Here is a 17,846-nt window from a genome sequence, read left to right on the forward strand (position 1 = left end):
AATTTTATTTTCACAATAAGACATTGTTTTAGAGCAGCTTTACAGAAAATCATGATGCTAATGTTAATACTATCATAATATCTTCATGCCTTATATCATTTAACTATATATATATATATATATATATATAGAGAGAGAGAGAGAGTAAAGCTTTATTTCAGTAGGCTATATTGTATGTATGTGTGTAAAATTGTATGTATCTACCCAACTTTATATAGAGCTGTGCGATATTTACATTTGCGACAATTTAAATGATCAAGCAGTTGAAATTTGTTATATAGTATATATTGCTTTACCTTATATACTGTGAATATATACTTATATCCAGCAAATAAAGCTGTGATAAAACGATAATATGTGAAGTTTGAAGTTAGCTATAGTAGGTTGTAGGTTGCATTAACTCGTATTTCAAAACAATAAAATAATCATGAACCTATAATGAATCAAAATGTAATGTAAAGTTTCTATCTTTGTATTCCCTCCTTTTTGGATATGGATTTCACGCAGTGCACTTTTTTTTTTTTCCCAGTAAGCATTAATTCACCCTTTTACCAAATACAAGCACTTTTCAAGTCAAACATATTGCATTGTGGGATACATAGCGTAGGCTACTCTGCTGTATACTTGCTCATTTTGGCAAATGTAATAGGCCTATTGGTCTTCTGTTCCACATATACTGGAAATCTGCATAAAGAAATCATATGAGAAGTATGCTATTCCAAAAGACAACTCTAGATGAATCATAATGCACAGCTTACTTAAAAGTTCCTCTTTTACAACTACTGAGCAAAACATCTCAAGGCAAAAGCGTTTTCATTGCATAAAACTGTCCAATACCTTTCTGGCTTTTCTTTCAATATGTGGCCTGAGACATCCAGTAATTTCTGCATCAGATGTGAGTTTGTCATGAACTTTCAGACGCAGTTCAGCTCAAGGTCCTGCTTTATGTAGAGGAGACGCATTTGAAAAGGTGTGTTGGAGACGGATGCTAGCGTCTGACACACACACAATGTCAGGTTCCTTTCGTTTCCTCTCATCAGCATCACTCAGCTCCCGGTCGCCATGGCAACTCCTCCCACGTCTGGGTGACAGTGAGATGTGTTCATTAGAGCCTTAATTTACCTCCCACAGTCTCGCGCTCTATCCGACAGCGTTACCTGTGATTTTCTGCTGCCTTTTCCTGCTGTCTGAGGCTACCATGAAGAATATCAAGCACATTTAATCCTAAACTGCATTTAAACTCAAATCAAGCCTATCTATCCAGATGAATAGCTGAAGCGAAATAATTTGCGTTCACTTTACTAAAAGCGCAACATTGAGGGTAACGGTCTCGTATTCAAAATACGGTCACAAAAAGGTCCATTGTCAGAAGAGTAGCAATGAATAAGGCACAGCTCACAAGTAAATCGTTTTCAAAAGGGCAGTTTTGTGCCGACCAACTCGGCGAATTCGAACTTTAACACTAGAGAAATCGTCGTGTGGAACTTTTTCACCTTCACGCGAAACATTCGAACGCGCAGATTCCTTTTGGAACTACTGGATTTTGACCGGGAAAATTTGCCGCGCAAGGGTAAAAGTGACTGCACCTTAACTCTCATTAAGGGGATTTCATCAAAACTAACCTGAAATCTTTATCACATTAAACATCATCATCTACTAGAGATAGATAAACACAAAACCACTATTTTATTCGAATGCAATGTCATTTTAAGTTACTAAAACCTTTCGGCCGTTACAGCAAATCTCAGGCTGAACAGACGAGACGCCATCTTGCATGTTCAAATGCAGCACGTAAAGAGGTCAAAACTCAACAAAGAGAGGACGAGCCCCTCAGGAGGGTCGACAGGTCAATCAAATCACATCTTTAATCATCAGTTTTCTTAAGAGATCTGTATTCTCTCGAGATTCACCTTATAAAGAGAGGCTAAAGGTTCAACTATTTTCGGCGGGTATTAAAACAAATCTAAACCAGATTACCAGTACAGATAATCTGTAGGACAGGACTTGAAATGCACCTTTTCATACACAATATCAGAAGCCATTTGAATTCTGCTGCCACATACAGCCTATGGACGCTTTCACACCAGCGCCACACAGTGGTCATCTGAGAAATTACCACATTTCTAGTTTAAATGTCTTCAGCTGGCATCTCAGAGAAATCTGAAAATTGATTATGGATTTCACATCTCATCTTAGTGAGAAGACGACCATTATTTTGGGACTTTAAGTTTAACTAAACTTGCTTTTATTTAATTTTGCAAGTATTGTTGAGCAAACTATGTTGCTTTTAAAAACCACAGAGGTTAGATTGAAACTGCAACATAATTCAATATTTGAACTAGCTTTTCCAATTAGTGTTAGTGATCTTAATCAACTTCACTAATGCAAGTTAATGTTTGAGAATTAGAAAATATGACAATGTGGTGCTATTGGTGCATCATCAAGCCAGAAAAATCTTAGCCTTAAATGAACAAAATGCATCATAATTTCCACATGAATAATAAGCAGCACAACTGTTCACAAAGTTTTCAACACTGATAATAATCAGAAATGTTTCTTGATCATCAAATCATTATAATGGAACATTTCTGAAGGATCATGTGACATTGAATGATACTGAAAATTCAGCTTTGATCACAGGAATAAATTACATTTTAAAATATATTGCAATAGAAAACCAATATTTGAAATGGCAATATTTCAGTATTAATATCTTACTGTATATTTTATCAAATACATGCCGCATTGTGAGCATGAGACTTATTTCCAAAACATTCAAAATAGTTAAAGTCCCAAACTTTGTATTCACCCCTACAGACATTAAAAAAAAATCACCAATATATATGTATATATATATATATATATATATATCATCATATGATGTGTCTATGTATGACCAGACTAATTTAATCAAAGAAAAGACAAGAACATCATCAGCGTAAGGTTTTAAATTAATTTATAAAAAAAAAAAGCATTGACCCACTGAAGCAGAACAAACATCAATCATATTTTTTTTGCTTTTGTTTGAAACATATATAATCAGTCAGACTCATGGGCCTGACCAGAATCAAATCATTAAGCAGACACAATCGGCCTACACCAATACAGCCTAAAAACAAAAGGGAACAAAACAGAAAGAAAACAGGGGGAAAAAGTAAACAAAAGGAATCTAATCAAGCAGATCTGGTCCGATTCAAAGCAGGTTCTTGTGTTTTTTTCTTCTTCTGGATTATGTTTAAATTGCCGGATCAGGTAGGTTTGTCTAGTCCGTTACATGCAAGCTGGATGAAAACAGTTCAACTACACATGGAAATGACACGTCCGCTCGAGCATCTGTGCATGTATGAAAATATGTCAGTGTAACAAAGCCGGTTTTGCTCAGATTTAAAAATAAACAAAGGAAAAACATAGGAAGGAAATACTCCATTAATACATTTTTCTCCATCTTAGAAAAGAAACTACGCTTAGTTTCACAGAGCAGAAAAGAGACAGGCGTCCCACATCCTCTTCTGCTCGTATGCTGCTGCTTATATATATCGTTATTGTTATTATTACTTTTTAAAACGTCTCTATAAATGAAAACACACCCAGATCCTACGCTCCACGTATGAACGACAAAATACTGCATATTATCCACTACGACAATTGCAGGGGATTGTGGGGGATGCTGTCAGGCTAGCTGCCGAAAGTTTAGGAATATGTGATGTATTTCGGAATATTTTGATCCCTTTGGCTGAAGACAGTCTCCACATACAGCCCTAGTATGCACTATTTAAAAAAAAAACAAAAACAAAAAAAAAAACATCAACCTATTTGTGGTTCATGGTGAGTAATTCCATTCCAGGACATCCTCTTGGCTTTTCCCCCTCCACAATCGGAATGCCAAACTTTGGAATGTTGGATGGAAGCCCGTGTTCCGCTGTCAGAGATCCAGATTCCACAAGCGGGAGTTCTGGAATTCTCAGTCTACTGTGAACAACACAAGGGTTCCGGAGGTTCTAGAATCTTTCGGGTTCCGGCGGTCCAGAGAGGTTCAACATCTGCACATCCGGAGGGCATCGCACGTCGCAAAACATCCAGGAAAGAATGCATTTTTTGTCTTTTTTTTTTTTAAAGACGCTTCCAATTTTGGCCGCGAGACGCTAAACATCACCGTGACCCCCCAGAGCAGAATCCAAGCCAATCAAACGCCTCCGATTGGACAACATCTGCAGGGTCTGTGAAAGTCTGTAATAAAATGCCCAGTTACGGACCAGATGGCAGTTGCTCTTGTGTTTCGGGGTGCGAGTTCTTGTTCAGTCAGGCTCGAGTCATAAAACGGAAAACGGGCAGCTGGTTGCTGCGAAAAAAACTAAACATATTACAACAGTAACGGACGCTATTTTACGCGTTTGGTTTTCTTTTTTTGACGTTAGAATTTATTTTTGCTTCACTTGAAAAGGTTAACAGCGGTTGTCCAGCCTGAAAGCCTTCAGTTTTGGCACCATGAGCTGGATGGAAGAGAAACCGTGATGAGAGGAAAAGAAAAAGGAAAAAATGGAAAACAGAAGGAGGGAAAGTGGTGGTGTTGTTTAATGGGTGACTAGTTGTGGTTGCCGTGCTGGTTGGTGGAGTCTGTGTCCGCGGCGGTCCCGTTCGGGTCAGAGGTGATTTTCTGTTCTTCGTCCTCGGTTTTCAATCGTTTGCTCTCCGGCGGCTCGCTCGCTTTTTCACCGTTCTGCCTCTTCGTGGGGAGAGAGGCGGACACCGAGGCGTGAGCGGCCAACATGTGTAACGGACTCGACACTGAAGACAAACAGAAAGAGACATTTAACATAAGATTGTCTCTCCCAAGTCTTAAAGTGCAAACAGTAAGAAATAAAAATTTGCAAATAATAAAATGCATATAATCATGCAGAGTTAGCATAACACAAATGGACAGACTTACACTTTGCTATTTAAACAGAATTACATTTTTTCCTTCGCCCAGTCAAACAATATTTTGATGCAAAATCATCATTCACTTAGCAGAAACTTGTCAGTCATTAGACAGATATCAACATGGACAGGATGTGTGACACCCTCATCACTATATATATATGTGTACTCCAGAATATGTGTGTGTGTGTGTGTGTGTGTGTGCGCGTGAAGGTGAACAACAACAAAACCAACAAAGAAATAATTTTGTATTTAAAGTCCCCCTGTGGTGAAAATCAAGTTTTTAATGTTGTTTATGTGTCTATGTGATGTTTTTAATGTGTTTAGTCATCACCATTGCTGAGTATTTTCTCTTTAAAACTGCAGTGAACCAAAGACAGTCTCAAAAACACGGTTTGAAATCCCTGGTGTTTCTGATGTCACAAACTACCTTGTAACCAATAGGGTTGGGTATCGAGAACCGGTTCCATTTTAGAACCGGTAACAAATTCCCAAAAACCGGGTATTCGATAAGACGCACGCATTTCGATTCCTCTTATCGATTCCTGACTATCCGTTATTTCAAATGTAGGCGCGCGGCAAGCACGTTCATAATAGAAGCGACATGGGCCGTGGGCGCGACGAGCATACGGTGCGTGGCACTCGTTTTTGCAGGCGCGCGCGCCTATGCCTCATCGAGATGAAAATCTCAACTTTTCAGAATGGCGCAGGCGGTGCGCAGGTCAAGTGACAAAAACCAACCGACCTTTCTGTAACATCAAACGCTCGGCTGAACAGCTGATCATATCTGAACAGCGGGTTTTTATTTCTGAATGGTTGGGTTGCATAGCAACGACAGACGCCACGGGAACGCAAGCGCTTGTGGAAAGGAGAAAGCGCCGTGGCCGTGCTTTTCCATGCATTTTTAGACGCGATATGTGAACGGTCCCTAATTCAGGAATCTATGTGGCTTAAAATCATTTTTGTTGTGTTTAAAATGGAGATCACGATTACATACATCAGACAACTACTCAGAATAACATGTTTAGTCTAATAGTCTATTTTAAAAAAAAAATAGTTTGAATAATTAATTCAAACCAATTTAATTTGTCTCATAAATACTTGTTTAGTGAATGAATGATTCGCCGTTTTTGACCGAATCTCTCAAGTCTAATTCAATAAATAATTAAATGAAAAAAAAAAAAAAAAAAAGTCGATTTTTGCCACACTGCTGGAGTAGCAGTAATAATGTAATCAACACCTTTATATGAAGAGACTCCTTTCACTTTAGCCATTTTATTGGTTATTGCTTAAAATTGGAAAGAATAAAAGGTAGAAATATTTTTTCTTCAAGTATTTGCCCTTTTTTTTCTCCCTCCAAAAAATATTGGAATTGGAAACAAGAATCGATAAGAACCGGATTCGATAAGCAGAATCGGAATCGCTAAAAATGAAACGATACCCAACCCTAGTAACCAATCAGATCAACGTGTGATCGTCAACGAGTGGATCTCTGAGCTGCTGTGAGTGAGTGGAGGCGGGGCTCATTTGCATATTCATAGAACCACGTATAATAAATGAGGCAAGGGTGTAGAGTTACATTCAAGCTATTTTAAGGCATGAAGACAAAACACTTAAATGTGTAATTTCGGTGATCAAAGAAGAGTTTTAAGTGATACATTTATTGACTACAGGGGGACTTTAAATTCCACTGTTCTATAATAATATCCTTCCTCTGATTATATCATTAATAATAGAATACCTGAGTTAGCCTGGCTCTGTATTGCCGTGGCAATAGGCATTACATGAGTGCCATTTTGGGTGATGGCTTTGATTGGCAGTTGGTGCTGACCCAATGGGGCTTGTTGCACTATGGTAACTGTTTGAAGGGGCGTGGCTCCGGCGCTGCTCTGAATGATCCTATTGGCTGAGCCTATGGAGTCGTGAGTGATGCCAGGAACCGACTCTACCTTGACTAAAGAGAGACAGAACACACGTTTGTTACTAACGTTATCTGAAGAAATTAAAACCAGTTCATGTTCCTTGACCAGAGCTCGTCACCTTTGACCTCCTCGTACTCCCCGTTCTCCAGCGGCTCTGGTTTGATGGCGTTCTGCAGGTTGGCTCCGCTCAGGGCACTGACGGTCATCGCCGGGATCTGGTGGACCACGTGCACCGTCTGCATCAGCGGCTGCGCACACGTGGAGGACGTGACGGGGGTGGCCAGCGCGTACGTCACGGGCTTCATCGACTGAGTCAACGGGCGCTGGACTGCGATCAGGACCGGCTGGGTGGTGATGGGAGACACTGAGAGAGAGAGAGAGAGAAAACATGCACACGCTAAGTGATCTTATGTCAACTGATATATACTACTGATGCACAGGTTCTGACTGGTACCAGTAACAGGTTGTTATGGTTGTTAAGGCTGAATAACAAAACAAATAAATATTAAAAGACAAAGAGAAGTCCAGATTCTCACAGATACAGATGAAAACTCTGTGATTATTAGTTATTTATATGAAAACAAAGTGTCTATTTATGTTAAGGCTCATAAAACAAACAAGTAGTCTACAATTTCACTGTAAACAAACAATATTGATGCATAAATTCTGACTGATACGGATGAAAACTGCATATTTATTATTTATTATTATTGACATGAAAACAAAGTGTTTATTATTTATGTTAAGGCGCATAATAAAACAAACAAATAATTAGTAGTCTACAATTTCACAGTAAACTAATACACAATATTGAAGCACAGAGTCTGACTGATACTGGTAAGCAGTGATTATCTAATAAAAAATAAAGAGTAGTTGATAATATAATATCATTTAAATCAGACAAATACAGATAATACTAACGATAAAAATAAATAAAATAAAATTAAGACATAAGCATTGTAATTTTACTATTGTAAACTAAAAAAATATATATAATTATGAAATTTATACACTTTTTTTTCTTTTTTTTTTTACAACCGCTTTAAACGCTTTGAAGCCAAGCAAAAATTATAATGTCAACAGTTGAACAATAACCAAGTTCGTGTATTTCTGAGCCTAAAAGATCAGCCCAAGTGAATGTTTGTTCATCTGTGATGGAGTACCTGAGGTGTTCTGGGTAAAACGGGCCTCCTGAATCACGGCTAGTTTGGGTTGGACGGCGGCAGCAGCAGGAGGGGGCGGAGCCGAGGCGGGCTCGGGCTCCATGGGAACCGGTGAGCCTTCGCGTGATAGGCTGTCGGGAGTCTGGACTCCGCTGGAGTGGGCGGAGAGAACGCCCGCGTGATTGGGCGACGCCGGGGCGCTCCTGTCATCAAACACCAACACATCAGAACACATTTCACATACACTACCCTTCAGAAAGATTTTATTAAAGAGATTTTATTCAAAAGTAACTAATATTCAACCAGGAAATCATCAAATGTGTCAGCAAAGTCATTCATAATGTTACAAATGATTTCTATGTCAAATAAATGCTGTTCTTTCGAACTTTTTATTCATCAAAGAATCCTGAAAAAAAGGTTTCCACAAGAATATATTAATCATCACAACTGGTTTTCAAAATGTTTCTTGATCATCAGATCATCATATCAGAATTATTTCTGAAGGATCATGTGACACTGAAGACTGGAGTAATGATGCTGAAAATACAGCTTTCATCATGGGAATAAATGATATTTTAACACATAGAAAAAAGCTACTTTAAATTGTAATAATATTTCACAATATTACTGATTTTACTGTATTTTTTATCAAATAAATGCAGTCTTGCTGAGCAGAAGAAATATAATAAAACTTATAATAATAAATAAAACTTGACTTGACTAATAGATAGATATTTATTTATTTAACGTCATGTCAGGTTATTTTAATGGCAAAAATGAAATTACAAAAATGCAAATTTCATATAAATACAATAAAACCAAGCAAACAAACACAAGAAGTCAAATTACACGACTTGACTAATAGTTAATCTGCTAATATTTTGATACTTGATTTGTATCTCCATTTCCTTTTCTTTTTATTGATTTCTTTTTATTGTATTGTAAAGCACTTTGGTTGTGTTCAACTTGTGCTCTATAAATAAAACTTGACTTGACTAATATTTTCGAGTCGTGTGAAATGGCATGTGATAAAGGTTAGTGTTGGGACCTGGACGAGAGGGGTCCCAGCGGGGTCCTGAAGCAGGGGACGCCCCGCGGCCTGCGTTTCCTGAAGGCCTGCTCCACCAGCTTGCTCTCGGACGACGGGTCGATCCTCCAGAACGAACCCTTGCCCGGCTCCTCCTGAGAGCGCGGGACTTTGATGAAGTACCGATTCAGGGACAGGTTGTGACGAATCGAGTTCTGAAACAGAGTAATTTATTCATAATGACTGAAATCCTCATCCAATATGACTGTAAAATGATACAGTCAAACCAAAAGTTTATTCAGACACCTTCAACATTTCTCACATTATCAGTTTATTCGCTATAGTTTAAAAAATGGTAATAAAATGTGTCAAGAACTCAGAGTTATCAAATCAAGTTGATATTTCACTGGTTTTGTCTGCCCTTCTGTTAGACTGTCTCACAAATTAATTATGTTGAATATCTGTCAGCTGTTAAATTTAAATACACAATTAGATAATAGCAATTTAGCTCAACCAATTACCAAGCAATGCTTCATTTTGTTCAGTCTGTGCTGTAAAAAGGTCGCATTAGCAATTAAAGAAAAAACACTTCAGCAAAACATGGTCAGGTCAAAGTGTCCCAAATTTTTATACATTTTACTGGTAGTCACTGTATGAGCAATTTTGGGTATAATGTGTCAGTTTACTTTATTTAGCTATCCTCACTTACATAAATGAACTATAGTGTCCTGCAACCACTAGTTAAAAAAAAACAACAACAAAAAAAACATTTTTGGTTTGACTATATATTACACACAAAGAGAGTAACAGAGCATCTACTTAAAAATGCAACAAACTTAAACTCAACAGTCATGGAGCGCCTAAAATGCTTTGTTTTCCAGATATTGTTAATGATTGACTAAGCCTGTGTGAACAGCCTCATCTCTGGTTGATCTGGTGTGTGTGTGTGTGTGTGTGTGTGTGTGTGTGTGTGTGTGTGTGTGTGTGTGTGAGAGACACTGACCTGCCAGCCCTTGTCTGCCGTCCTGTAGTACGGGTAGTTCTTGGTGATGTGTGTGTAGATGCCGTTTAGTGTTAACTGCTTGTCCTGCGCCATCGTGATCGCCTGCACGATCAACTGAGCGTACGAGTACGGGGGCTTGGAGTCGTCCTGTAGAGAGAAAGAGAGACTTCACCTTTACCATGAACTAAAGATCATTTAAAATAGATGGACAATTTTCTCCAGGTATTATACACTACCCGTCAGAAGTTTTGAAAAGAGTCTCTTCTGCTCAGCAAGGCTGCTTTTATTTGATCAACAATAAAGTTAAAACTGTAATATTGTAAAATATTATTACAATTTAAAATGACTGTTTTCTATGTGAATATATAGTAAAGTTTAATTTATTCCTGTGATCAAAGCTGAATTTTCAGCATCATTACTCCAGTCTTCAGTGTCGCATGATCCTTCAGAAATCATTCTGATATGATGATTTGATGATCAAGAAACATTTGTGATTATTATCAGTGTTGTGCTGCTTCATATTTTGCTAAAACCATAAGCAATAGCTTTTAATCAGTGACAATTTTATTATACGTGTTGCCTATGCAATGCCTTTTTCTCTTTTTGTGTTCTGTGTGACATTAAAGCACATTGGTCAACTTGTGTTGTTTTAATTGTGCAATATAAATAAAGTTGCTATTGCTATGTTACATTTCTTTCAGAATAATTTGCTGAACAGAGTAAAAAAAAAAAAGAATTATTTGAAATATAAATCTTTTGAAACATTGTCACTTTTGATTTAATACAACCTTTCTGGATAAAAGCATTAATTGTTATTATTCTTTTTTAAATCTCACTTACCCCTCACTTGCGTTATCTTGTGAATTGTAAAGTGTATAATTTTTTCCATAAAAAATATGAAGCAGCGCAACTGTTTTCAACACTGATAATCAGAAATGTTTCTTGATCATCAGATCATCATATCAGAATGATTTCTGAAGGATCATGTGACCCTGAAGACTGGAGTAATGATGCTGAAAATTCAGCTTTGATCACAGGAATAAATTACATTTTAACACATTAAAATAGAAAACACTTATTTCAAGTAGTAATAATATTTCACAATTTTACTGTTAACATCATAATTTACATAAAAATAAATGCAGCCTTGGGGAGCATAAGCAACTTCTTAAAAAAAATTCATAATTTTTCAAAACTTTCGTCCGGTAGTGATGTTTATCCTGAGATTCGGCACCTTTGGACTGTCTCCTTCTGACGCCTCTTTGTCGTTCTCGGACTGAGAGTTATCATTCATGAGCTGCAGGTCAGGCACGATTCGGCCCAGCCTGTAGCCGGACGATCCCGCACCCCGCGGACTGGACGGGCACGAGTTAGCAGCGCTGAGGGACACACACGACACAAAAAATGCATTACCATACTGTACACACACCAAAATCATTTAGTAAAACGGGCCGATGGAAACAGATGGAACGCAGGGAAGGAGGAGGTTTCATTTTCCCTGCAGAACAGGAAACTGCCTCGTTTATGTGGGAGCCAAACTCAATTAAATCACTCAAATCAGAAGTGGCTCATAAAGGACACGCAGCTGCAGACACAATTCAAACGCAGTCACTCAAAAACCACCAAACCCGATGAGGCACGAACACCAACGTTTCAGTTTCAACTCGCCTTGAAGCTTCATGGATCAGAAAACTTTCATATGATTCTGCTTCATCAATTATATCTTATCTTTCAGTAAGTGTTTTCATTAACTAAAACTATTGAATTAAAATGATATTTAAAAAAGTTAAATGTTTATAACTATTAAATATTTAAAAATATAAAAAAAAAATCAGTTTGTTGCTAAGGCAACATTTCTATTTAGTTTATTTAAAGTGTAATATGCATAAAAAATTATATAAAACAAGCAGCAATTATTGGGGCCAAGCGCAAGACGATGATAAGACATGCCAACATGGCTGGGAGTGTCAGACCAACTGCAACAATGAGCAATTAAACACATTTAAACATGATTTTAGACAAAATGGCTGAATAATCATTATATATATATATATATATATATATATATATATATATATATATATATATATATATATATATATATATATATATATATATATATATATATATATACAGTAATTAAAAATATGATTTAATGGTTTATCACTTTCGACCAATAGGTGGGGCAGTTACAAAACTGATGTGATGTGGTCAGAGTGAGGTGACAATGACATACAAAGTTTGGTGTCAATATGTCAAGGCATTGCAGAGATAAAGCCTGAATAGTCATTTTGGCATCATGCCTCAACTTTGCTGCTGCGCTATACGAAAACAATTTTGTCTATCGTCAAGAAATCTATAACTTTTAGTCGGCACAGTCTGAAAATGATACGATTCGATTTTGATGAAAATCAGACAAATGGTCTAGGAGAAGTTTGAAAAAGTAGGTTTTAAAAGAAAATAAAGATGGCGGACAGGAAGTATGGCTGACTATGGCAAAATTGATATCTATGTTTTCGGCATAACACAAGGGAATCAAAACACAGCAGCATGTAGCCTCAGGTCATGCTTGTGATGACATGTACCAAGTTTGGTCTGAATGCAATAAAGCGTTGCAGAGATACAGCCTTGCGTTCAAAAAAGTAGGTTTTTCAAAAAATTCACAATGGCAGAAACATTTTCATGACGGATATGAATCAGAATTTAGAATCTAGCCGTTAAGGTTCAAAAGTTATTAGCATAAACATGAGAGAACACTTTGGACAGTTGGTGGCGCTAGAGGGATTGAGTTAGAGACTCCAAATTTGCTAAGGTGACAGTTCAGACTGTCCTCTATCAGTGTGCCAAATTTCATAACTTTCCCGCAAGCGATTCTATGGGCTGCCATAGACTTCCAGAGCGGAAGAAGAATAAGAAGAACGCCAACGATTTCACAGATGCCTACGCACTTTCAGTGCTTGGCCCCTAATAACTCAAAATATTCTCAGGTTCACGTTGACAATAAAATAATACAAATACTGAGTATAATTTTGTTATTTTTTTAGGGATGCACCAATATGAACATTTTGGCTGATACCAATAACCGATAATTCTTTATATTTGAAAGCCGATATATTGGATGATAAATCTAAATCCATTTTTTTTTTATATAATTTTTGAGAGCCTGATTACAAAAACAAGTCTCTCCATTAAACGCCATGTCGCAAGCGCACAGCTATAATATTCTCATAATTTTACGTAGCCTTTATGACCGACTTGCGCCGCACTTGTTGCACTTAACTGTATTTTCCCTTTTTGAAGTGATTCCAATCATATTTCAAGAAATTCAAAACCATCATGGCAAACAGTGCGCATCTGAAGTGTCTCAGCTGAACAAAATAATCCATTATTTATCGGTTTTAATATATCCGATAGGGCCGATAACGATAACATTAAAAATGAACATATCGACCGATACCGATATGGTGGCAGTCTGGCCGATATATCGTGCATCCCTAAAATATTTCATAAATCACTCAGCCTTAAACCTGATGGGGTGTGTGTGTGTGTGTGTACTTGATGGTGTGTGTGTGTGTGTGTGTGTGTGTGTGTACCTGATGGTGCCGGTGGGCGAGGGCAAGGGGCTCATGAGGTGAGCGATGTTATCGGGAATGTTGATGGTTAAAGGGGAGATCTGTGGCTGAACCGCTTTAACCGGAGACTCCGGTTCCCTCTTCTCACGCTTGACGCTCGCCAGTGCCGTGAACGTGATTTTGATGTTCGTACTGGGGAACCGAAACGTGCACCTGAAAAAGAGAGAGAAAGACAATTATCAACTAAAGAGATGTAATCCTTATGGATCAAACAAGCATCAACATGAACCATCATACCAAGCCAAAACAAAGATTCACGCTTCCAAAAACACATGGGTGGAGCGTTTACAGTGGAAAGCAGGGCTTTTAACATCTGAAGAGGGTCTGAAGTGACAATATTCATTTACGTGAGAATGTTTATAACAATTAACGCATAAAAACAGCTCGCGTTTCATAAATGAGGTCCAGCGAACAAGCTCCTGTAGGAATATTAAAGTTGTTTACATGCAAAACGAGACCACAGAAACAGGCAAATCTCTAGGTGTGTCCATCTCTGCTTGATAAAAGAGCACAGTTCACGATGTTTATATGACCTTATGCGCAGTCGGCTTAATACGTGTAATCGGTGTAAGATTATTAGATGCATGTAAACACCCTCGATGTGTTTCAGACACAGGTTTTCTTATGACCAAGATGACTGTGGTAATAAAGCTCAGGAGTATAAGTGGATCTCCAAGCGATGCTAAAATTAACCGCCCCTTGATGAACTAATATTCAGTCTCAACACTAACAGCCCCAGGAGTAAACAAGTCACCTCATCCATGAAAACATGGCTCGGCTCACACAGAAACCAGTTATTTTAGCTTTGCAAATCACAATGCACAATAAAAAAACATCACCACAATTCTCCCCAAATGAATGCGGTTGAAAAAAGCCTTTATTAAAAAAAAAGTTAATTATACTTTTCACTTATCTGCACCAAAATAGCAATAAACCGCAATATTAAACAGCAATATTTGCAATAATGTGAAAACAAATTTAATTAAAGTACGCTTCCAGTGTTTCTCAATTAAGCGATTGTCGCTTCAAGCTGCTCAAAGTTATGACACGATTACTGACATAGTTAAGACTCACATCATTTTAATATCCTATAAACAACAACCTGTTTAACCCGAGAGGACAAAACGAAAAGTAAAGCACACAAGCGCCCCCTTGGAGGAGTTCAGAAACGATGCGCTACTTCTGATGGACAAGGGCCATTTCTCTCCTTTTCTTTTAGCGTCATGGTCCATATGGTTGGCACTAGGTGACGTGTTTTTGTGCCAAGCCTTGTACTAAACTTTGCGCCAGGCCCCTGAAGCCCTAGCACACACACACACCAAATCACACCCAGCGTCTTCAATTATCCCAGAATACAGCGGAAGACTATCCTGCTTATTCACTAACAAATGAAAAGAGGATTCAACCCTGCTCTCGTTCAGAAACAGAGACGGCACTGGTACGTGTCTGGAATGAACGCAGCCCTGAGTTGAGTTACCACCAACATTAGGACGCCGCTTTACGGGAATTCAAAAAAGGTGCTGATCTGAAATAAGTTTCAACGTGAAGATAAATTCTTCAGGCTGCAAAATACTATTTGATGCTTGTGCTGTCTGATACTTTTTTAATTCAATGCATTTTGATTTCTATTTCAGTGAAATTTTATGTCAAACGTTTTCATTTTGTTTGTACCTTTGACTAGTGTTTGCACATTATTTTTAGCTATCGTTCCTTAAAACACAGCACCAACAGTCCATTCTGCCATTGACAATCTAATTGGGGAAAAACAGCAACAAAAAAACGAACTAACATTTTACGTCAAGTTAAACGCGTCGTCCTCTATTTGGGTGGGTTTTTTCTTAGTTTTGCAAACTTTGGCTTTTATTCTTTAGTTAACTACAATATTTTCATTACACTAAATGTTCAAATTAAGGTCATTTCATTTCATTAAATTGGTATTTTTCAGTAGATACAGGTTTTGAAATTGCTGTAACGCTTTACAATAATTTGTTAACATTAAAGTATTAGCGAATATGATCTAACAATGAACAATTTTCTAAATCATTTATTAACCTTGATTAATGTCAGTAACTAAAAATACAATTGGTCATCATTTATTCATGTTAGTTCATTAACCAAACGCTGAGATTAATTAAGATTAATAAATTCTATAGAAGTATTATTCATTGTTAGTTCATGTTAACTAACCAACGTTAACTAATGAAACAGTGTTTGTTACCAAACCTGCAATCTCTGCAGAAGGCGAATCTCTACTTGATTAGACTGAAGGAAATATGTGGCACAAACTACAATAAATAATTTACTTATAAACAAAAAAGCAACATTTTCCACATCCAGCAAGACAAACGATAAAAATAATACCACATGATCTGACAGATAAACTCTGGTCCTTCTGATTTCTTCTACAGTCGAACACATCGGCATTGTGATTTCTCACGTGTCGGTTTATTCAGATCCGCACCGGTCATGAACGAGCAGCTTGTGACACTTTATCAACAACATCTGCGGGACATTTCTGCAGTAATGAGTCCATTCCTTCAGCTCAAGTTGTTGAAAACAGGATTCTTTCTCTCCGAACAATAGTTTGATGTCAGTAATTTACAGAAATTCCTCCTCCAGTCTAACCACAACATTCACTGAAACTAACTCGCAAAAAAAAAAAAAAAAAAAAAAAAAAAAAAAAAAAATGTATATGTATATATATATATATATATATATATATATATATATATATATATATAAAAAAATGCAGAAATATTCATGATTAAGACATCACAATCATGTTAATAAGCTGCAATGACCAACATAATTTACATAAACACTCAGTATATTGTTAACTGAAACTACTAAAAGCATTTGTTTATTGAAATTAATATAATTTTTTTAACAAAAATGTTTCCTTGGCAACTAACTAAAATAAGTGTAAGTTAAAGCACTAAAAATTACTAACTGGAAATAATGAAAACTGAACTAAAAGCTAAAATAAAAATAATTAAACCTAAATGGCAATGTTTAAAAAGAACAAAAACTACTAAAAATGAAAACAAAAATATATATATTACAATAAAAGCGGATTTAAAATATGAATACCTACGACTGTGTATAAATACTAATATAACAATGAAGGGTTAGTGAATCATAACATTTACAAACACAAGACTTGGAAAATGAGCATGGAAAATGTTAATGAAAAACTATAGAGTACAGCCGTTTTTAACAAGTATGTTTCAGAGAAGAAAATAACCAACCACTCTCATTTATCGACTCTTTCAATAAACCTTCATTAATCTTTGCCAGTTGCTTTTGTCAGATATCTAACAATCGTTTTGTTGATGCAAATTTAATTAAGTATTCAGGATAAAATCTTAACTGTGTTTCTGCTCCAAGCAGCCATTTCAAGCACAATTCAGTCATGGCAACTACGAGGGGCTCTTTAAAACAGGAATGTTGGGATCCCAACCCCTCACATTCCTCCCTGTGGGTGGTGTGTGTGTGTGTGTGTGTTCTGAACAGACTTGTTCCCGCATATCTCCTTGCGTCTCTCCCACGAAACCCAAAACACTCAAAGATTCTACAAAAATACACTAACGACTTCACACAGGAAGCATGGTTTGCTCAAATACCCCAAACTTTGGTGTGTTTTTCTTGTTAACATTCAAACAAATCATGACTGAAAAGAAAAAGTGTGATTTAAGCACTCAAACAAATCATGACTGAAAAGAAAAAGTGTGATTTAAGCACTCAAACAAATCATGACTGAAAAGAAAAAGTGTGATTTAAGCACTCAATCTTAGGAAGGAATAGTTCACCCAAAAACGAAAATTAGCCCATGATTTACTCACCCTGAAGCCATCCTAGGTGTATATGACTTTCTTCTTTCAGACGAATACAATCGGAGTTATATTAAAAAAACGTCCTGGCTCTTCCAAGCTTTATAATGGCAGTGAATGGGTGTATGTCTTTGGAAGAACATTGAAGTGCATCTACTCATGATTAAAGTGCTCCACGCGTCTCTGGGGGTTAACCCCCTGAGGTTGGCTATGAGTGCAAAAAAAAAAAAAAAAAAAATTAATTTTTATCTTATATGCTTGTGTTATACATCAATCGATCCTGTTTAGTGTGTATTTTTTTTGTGTATGCTCATAATAAAAACAAAGTGTTGTGCTTTTCGCCAAATAAAGA

The 17,846-nt window shown here is 37.0% G+C and overlaps 1 protein-coding gene across 6 annotated transcripts in view; it reads right to left on the bottom strand.

Moving 5' to 3' along the window:
• Window positions 1–2,939: 2,939 nt before the first annotated feature.
• Window positions 2,940–17,846, bottom strand: part of foxk2b (forkhead box K2b) — a 54,737-nt gene continuing 39,830 nt past the window's right edge. For all 6 annotated transcript variants that reach the window (XM_081387303.1, XM_081387301.1, XM_081387305.1 and 3 more), the window contains 8 exons: window positions 13,626–13,817; window positions 11,267–11,411; window positions 10,033–10,179; window positions 9,051–9,244; window positions 8,003–8,205; window positions 6,958–7,203; window positions 6,659–6,871; window positions 2,940–4,785 (listed from right to left, as the gene is read on the bottom strand). In XM_081387303.1, coding sequence (XP_081243429.1) covers window positions 4,583–4,785; window positions 6,659–6,871; window positions 6,958–7,203; window positions 8,003–8,205; window positions 9,051–9,244; window positions 10,033–10,179; window positions 11,267–11,411; window positions 13,626–13,817 — 1,543 coding nt within the window. In that variant the 3' untranslated portion in view covers window positions 2,940–4,582. The remainder of the gene's footprint in view (window positions 4,786–6,658; window positions 6,872–6,957; window positions 7,204–8,002; window positions 8,206–9,050; window positions 9,245–10,032; window positions 10,180–11,266; window positions 11,412–13,625; window positions 13,818–17,846) is intronic.

Source organism: Scardinius erythrophthalmus (genome assembly GCF_964197995.2).
Source record: "Scardinius erythrophthalmus genome assembly, chromosome: 1".
Taxonomy (NCBI): domain Eukaryota; kingdom Metazoa; phylum Chordata; class Actinopteri; order Cypriniformes; family Leuciscidae; genus Scardinius; species Scardinius erythrophthalmus.